The 6,200-nt window shown below is 50.7% G+C and overlaps 1 protein-coding gene across 2 annotated transcripts; it reads right to left on the bottom strand.

Moving 5' to 3' along the window:
* Positions 1–567: 567 nt before the first annotated feature.
* On the bottom strand, positions 568–6,054 carry SLC35H1 (solute carrier family 35 member H1). 2 transcript variants are annotated; one of them, XM_005491271.4, is made up of 9 exons: positions 5,826–6,054; positions 5,599–5,749; positions 3,917–3,980; positions 3,625–3,697; positions 3,300–3,468; positions 2,930–3,013; positions 2,425–2,600; positions 1,611–1,740; positions 568–1,467 (listed from the first exon to the last, which is right to left on the bottom strand). In XM_005491271.4, exons 1-9 carry the CDS (start codon positions 5,940–5,942, stop codon positions 1,346–1,348), a joined length of 1,086 nt encoding a protein of 361 aa, XP_005491328.2. In that variant the 5' UTR covers positions 5,943–6,054; the 3' UTR covers positions 568–1,345. The 2 variants fall into 2 exon arrangements, with proteins under 2 accessions (XP_005491328.2, XP_005491329.2); XM_005491272.4 differs by having other exon boundaries at positions 2,536–2,600.
* Between the last annotated feature and the right edge of the window lie 146 nt (positions 6,055–6,200).

The raw sequence follows: 6,200 nt of genomic DNA, 5'->3' as shown, positions 1-6,200 counted from the left end.
ATATGGCTCAGGCTCTCAAACAGAATGAGAGAAGTTCACTTTAATACCCAGCTCCTGCCAGGAGAAAGACTGTACTGTTATCCCTTTGGGAAACTCTGTCAAGGTATTTCTACTCTAAAAACTACAAAAGCTACCACTGAACAAAACTTTGAAAGATGTGGAAATTCTGCCATGCAAAAAACCTGCCCAACACCACTTGAGGCTTAGCAGCAAGGAAAATGACATCTTAAATGCTGCTATTCCCCCTTCCTGGACTGCAGCACTACCTAATCCAATCAAATGGGGCAAAGAGATAAGAGTCTTACAAAAAGCCACACTGCTAAAAGTTCTCTTAGGATATGGTGCATTAAGGCAGAACAGTCAGTAAGTTCTCTTGGCTGGCATAAATATGAGAGGCTGCAGAACATCTCCTTAATTCTAGAGATCAGTGATAGCTGGGCAAATGTGTTGTGTGCCAGGCCTTATGGACATGCAGTAGCAAGGTCAGTGGAAGACTAAAAGCAAAGGAGCTGAGAAGACGAATGACCTCTGCTTGATGAAGCATAGGTACAGAATGTACAGACAAAAGCAAATGAGAAAAAGAGTTTATTTAAAAAACAAAAAATCCCCCTCTCAAAACCCCACATACTTTCTGATAAGCTTATTGCTCAAGTTAGATCTCATGTGACACTGCTCATTCTCCTCTTGGCCTGTAGCACCAGAAGTACTCTTGCATCCCTGTCTTCACTCCAACCTACATCATCTGGAAATGTTCATAATTTTCAACTGGTCCCAAACACCAGCATTTAATTCTCTCCTTACTGTGCACACAGAACATGGAGGTCCCAGGCACAAAAGGTCCTCGCCGGGACAACTCCAGGGATTTATTCAGCCATGTGATCCCACCAGGATGGGAGTTCTTAATTTGCAGAAACATTAAAAAAGAAAATGGAAGGTGTATCTACCTTCTCCTTTGAAGTCAAAACCTAAACAGCAGTAAAATCATCCCTGAGTCACTCAGCCTAAAGTCCAGATGTGTCCATGTTCATTCTACAGGTCATGGTCTGCATTGTCAGTAAACAGCTTTCAGGATCCCCTAATGGACTTTTCATAGCTTTTCCCTGTCTCACCTCACCATTCTACACCCACTGAACCAGAGCTTATCTTCCAAGTTCCTGTGAAAGGGATGTTGCCTTTTCTTGCGCAGCATCTACAGATCCACACTGCAGCAGAACAGCAGAATTCCCTCAGCGGGCCCTGGCTCTGCTTTGTGTGGTCACAGAGACTTTTGGACCTTCCTCCTGGATAGCTGTCAGGCAGGTCAGGTAAAAACAGAGCAGGTGGCAGCTTTGTGCTTCATGTTCAGTCAGTGCTGCTGTGGGGTTTCAACAACCTCCTCCTCCTCCTCAGCCTGCTCGGGGTGGCGCAGCAGCAGCTGCAGGTCAGGGTCAGAGCTGCCCTCTTTGTGTGGCTCCAGTGCTTTGTCACCTGCATGCACACAGCCCATTTAGAGACAAACCTGCTGGATTCTCACCAAACCTGGTGCTGTCAACCAGCTGGAACCAGACACAGCTCCTAGTGAAGCAATGAGAAAGCCTGCAGAGAAAGAGAAAAGGATTTAAAACAATCACCTTTGGAATTCATGGCTTTGAGAACAACGTGGAGGGAGATTCCCAAGAGGCAGACAGCAAAGCCCAGCCAGTTCAAGAGACTGAGGCGGTCTCCCAGTAAATGTGTGGCCAGAAATAAAATGCAGATTTCCTGTGGAAATAAAAAAACATGACAAGTGGCAGGGCAGGACCTGAGGAAATATGCATGGTACATTTTTCAGCTGAAGCCTAGATCAAGATGTCAGGCTGCTAAATTTCTATCAGCACATTCTTTCATGCGCGCAGAGTTCTAAAAACAGTTTCTAGAAACAAACAACCTGTCAAACCAGGATGTGGGATTTTAAGTCATCTGACTGCATAGCTCAGTTACAGAGGAATCCTTCAACTTCTGGATCAGAGAGATTTCATATATCACAGTTCAGCTCAAAAGTATGTGTGCTGCACTCCTCTGGGGAGGATGTGCCAAACTAGGCTACAGAGACAGCTCAAAGCAGTGGTTTGGTCATATGCAGGTCTGATGCAAGAGCTTGCCCTCCTCTCTTCCACACCATCTGCTGTTCATGAGGGCAATGGGTTTTAGTCTATCCCACATTCCAACAAACTTTGATCATTCATGGTATTTTTTATAGAACAGCCACTAGTCTCTGGCCCTTTGCTGTCAGGGACCAAGAGACTTCACTGCAGACTGCAAGGCAAAGCATCAAGCTCCTGTGCAAGGAGAACAAAAAGAACAAGCAATAATTTCTAAGGATCTAAGCAAGCTCCCAGCACATAAAGCCCAACAGGGATGACTCAGTACTTGCCTTCTAGTATTAGCACAGGAACCATGCCTTACCTTAAAAATGCCAGCAATGGAAAGGGTGAGGCTAGATGTTCTGGAAACCAAGAGGAACTCAGAAAAGCCTAGACCAAAGGCAAGAATTCCACCCAAGAACAGCTTCCCTACCAGAGAGAACAGCATTCCTGCTTCATGGAAACGGAAGAGCTTCTCTGATATGGACAAAGGAAGGCCTAGGAAGAAGACAATGAGTAGCAGAATACCATTCCCAGCTCCCAATATTCCTCTTAGTAAGACTGAATGGGTGGGCTGCTCACATTCCAGTATGAGAAGGATGTGGAGCCAGTTCTTCACAGCCCTTACTTCCACAAGTGTGGCAGGCTACTGCTTCTATGCACTCTTAAATGTTCTGCCAGCACAAGATAAATCCAGGTCTCTAATTAATTTGCAGAGTTGATAGCTGTTTGCTTATCTAAGTGAATTATCTCCAACAACAAACTGCTAAGCAATCTCCCAACCACTCTATAAAGCTCTCCCTGCTTTCTCTAATGAACTCACGCACCCTCAAACACCGCAAAGAGTGGGAGGAGCCCCAGGAACATGAGCGGCTGCAGGTGAAACATGATATCAATGGGATTCTGGAGCCCTGAAAGAGGAGAATCAATAACAGAGCAGGCAGCAACAAGCCAGGGAATAACACAGGTCCCAGAGCCTTCATTAGCACCATTCCTAGACAAACACCTTATTTGTGATGCCCATACCTGTGCTGTTGCAGACACCCAGCCACCTTCACTACCCACCAACAGATACCCCGTGCCCAAGGTTTCAAACCCCTCCCATGAGATGTTTTGTTTCTGCAGCAAGGGCAATCACCTCTGCTTATTCCCCTCCCTGTCAGCAGCACCACCACCCCCTCCTGGCACCCCACATACCCAGTTCAGCCTTCTGCATCAGGATCTGCGTGAGAGTCCAGCGAATGCCCCCCAGGAAGGAGGCACAGAGCACCAGCACAAACCCCTGAGCGTTGAACTGTGTGGACTTGTAGGTGAACATGAAGAGTCCCCCAGCAATGAGCAGAACCACCAGCAGCAACGTCACCCTCTGCAGGAGAGCAAACACAACAGGGACAGGCACCTCCTTCCTTCCAGATTCACCCACATAACTGCAGCATTCTTCTGCTCACATGCTTCTTGTACATGCACTGCCTGTTTCCCTGGGTCTGACCTCCTTCCCTAAAGCTTTGTGTGGGACTCTTACCATTTCCTCCAGCTTGAAGAGCAGTGAAAAAAGCAGGATGAAGAGAATGGCAGAGGATTTGGTCATCGTGTAGCTGTAAGGACCAAAATACACTGTCAGACTCCTCCAGTGTAGTTCTTCCCATCACAATACTATTAGGAACCATCACCCATTCCTACACTACTACAAGCAAGCTATCACAGACCCTGCATGCTGACCCCACTAACCAAACACCTGTCCAAGGAAAAGACCCTGGCAAAGCACTCTCCAAACCCCACCAGAGGCTCCCAGGGAACGAGGTGTTTGTACTCACAGGGAGACAGTGACATACAGGAAGCTCCAGTTACTCAGCCCAATATCCAAGGAAGTTGACAGAGCTAAAGAATCAATGAAAAAGTCCTGAAATTAACCAAACTCTGTGACATGAAACAAACCCACCACCAAACCCTGCTTCATGGACACAGATAGCAGAGCAGACCCAGGGGAGAAAAATAAGCTTTCCTCAAGTAAGTTCTTCAGAACCACCATAACTCAGATATTCTCAGCCCTTCATGTTTCTGTTCTGTTCCCTGTGACTCAAGTTGGGCTCAGCATTGCACTTGCTCAACATGCATTACAAAAAAGCCAGAAATAACTTTTGCCCTCCCTGTGACTGAAAGTGATTGCAGATTTGCATAAAGTCTTTCTTGACTGTATCAGAACATGGTAACTTGTAAGTCTGATGGCCACTGCAGGAAGCCTGAAAAAGCAAGAATTATCTGCACACAGCCTTAACCCTGGTGTAGCTTTTGGTACAGTCTATTCTCCCTTCTATCTAAGTTTCCTACCACAGGAAACAGTGTTACTGATCCAAGGGCAGGCCATGCTGAAAGGTCAAATTGCTGCAGATGTGGAGAAAGCTTTTTTCAACAAACCATGGGGCTATTTATGTAAGGTACTGCAAACCTTGCCAGAGATCACAGACCAGATGCTGTTCTGTGGGAGCCAATACAACACCCAGCCAAATAACTGCAGAAGTAGTTACAGTTCTGTGCTCCAAGTAGGAGCTTCACTTCTTGGTCTCAGATAGTTCTATGTGCCAGAATGATGAATTCTCTACCAAGCTCCACCCTGAGAAAGATGCAACACATGGCTTGATACCAGCCTTAAAGAGAAAATGTTACTTGCAGACACAACTCATCAAGGCACTGCAGAAGGTTCTCTGTGCCAGTGACTCCTTCAGAAAGGATCATTCTGTGTGGCCTCTCCCTATCCTTACACATCTCTGTAATGACCAATGAAGGTGGCATGTCTCAGGTAGCTTTAGGTAGCATCTACACCTGCCCTACACCTGGCAGGGAAACACAGGGGCTGGAGCGATGGCTGGACCCCACAGCTCACCCTGTCCCAGGGGACTGGCCCTGACCACCCCAGTCAAAGGGCAAAGGGCTCTGGAAGCAGCCAGAGTGCCACAGGCAGCCTTGAGCATTCTCAGAGAGTCACAGAATATGCTGAGTCGGGAGGGACCCACCAGGATCATTGAGTCCAACTCCTGGCCCTGCACAGGACACCCCAAGAGTCCCACCCTGTGCCTGAGAGTGTTGTCCAGATACTTCTTGGACTCATTCAGTCTTGGTGTCATGACCACCCCCCTGGGGAGCCTGTTCTAGTGCTCAACCACCCTCTGGGTGAAAACCTTTCCCTAATATCCAACCTAAACCTCCCCTGATTCACCTTCATATGTCTTCTTGGATCCTGTCACTGGTTATGAGAGTGAAGAGATCAGTGCCTGCCCCTCTGCTTTCTCTCGTGAGGATGCTGAAGACCACAATAAGCTCTCTCCTAAGTCTCCACTTCTCCATACTGAACACGCCAAGTGACCTCAGCCGCTCCTCACAGGGCTTCCCCTCCACTCCATCACCATCCTCGTGGCTCTCCTGGATCTTTCACACATTGCCGTGCCCCAAAGCTGTGTCCCGCTCCCGCTCCGCCGCCCTCTCCCGTGCCCGGCCGTACCTGCGGGGGCGGCCCGGCGGAGGCAGTCGGCCCAGGACAGCGCTGCCCGCGGCCGCCCGGAGCGGCAGCGCTCCAGGGCGCGGGCGAGCGCCGCCAGAGCGAAGATGAGCAGCAGGTGCAGCAGAGTGACCAGCAGCGGGAACGGGAAGCTCTGCGGGACCGACAGCCGCTGTCACCGCCGCCGCCCTCCCGCCGCCGCCGCCCCGCACCGCCCCGCCACCCCGCACCTTCATCAGCCACTTGTTGTAGAAGGTGATGCCGATGGAGAAGCCGTAGTAGAGCAGCACCAACGGCGCCGCCAGCGCCGCCCGCCCCAGGGCCGCGCCGCCCGCCCCCGCCGCCATGCGCCCGGCAGCGGCAGGAGCAGGAGGGAGCGGGGATGGGCACGGGGGCCGCGGTGACGGGGCCGCGGCAGGGCAGGGCAGGACAGGGCAGGGGAGGGCAGAGGCCGCGATGCTGAGCGGGCCGTGGCAGCGGCGGGGGGAGAAGCGGGCCCGGCGGTGACGTTGGCCGGCGGGGCGGGGGAACGAGCGGCGCTGGCGGAGCGGGGCGGGCGCGCAGCGGTGACGCTCCGCGCAGGGCGGAAAGAGGCGGAGGCGGCG

This window comes from Zonotrichia albicollis, chromosome 17 (genome assembly GCF_047830755.1).
Source record: "Zonotrichia albicollis isolate bZonAlb1 chromosome 17, bZonAlb1.hap1, whole genome shotgun sequence".
Classification (NCBI taxonomy): domain Eukaryota; kingdom Metazoa; phylum Chordata; class Aves; order Passeriformes; family Passerellidae; genus Zonotrichia; species Zonotrichia albicollis.
Note: the sequence above shows the minus strand (reverse complement) of the source record. Positions and strands in the feature narration are given on the sequence as shown.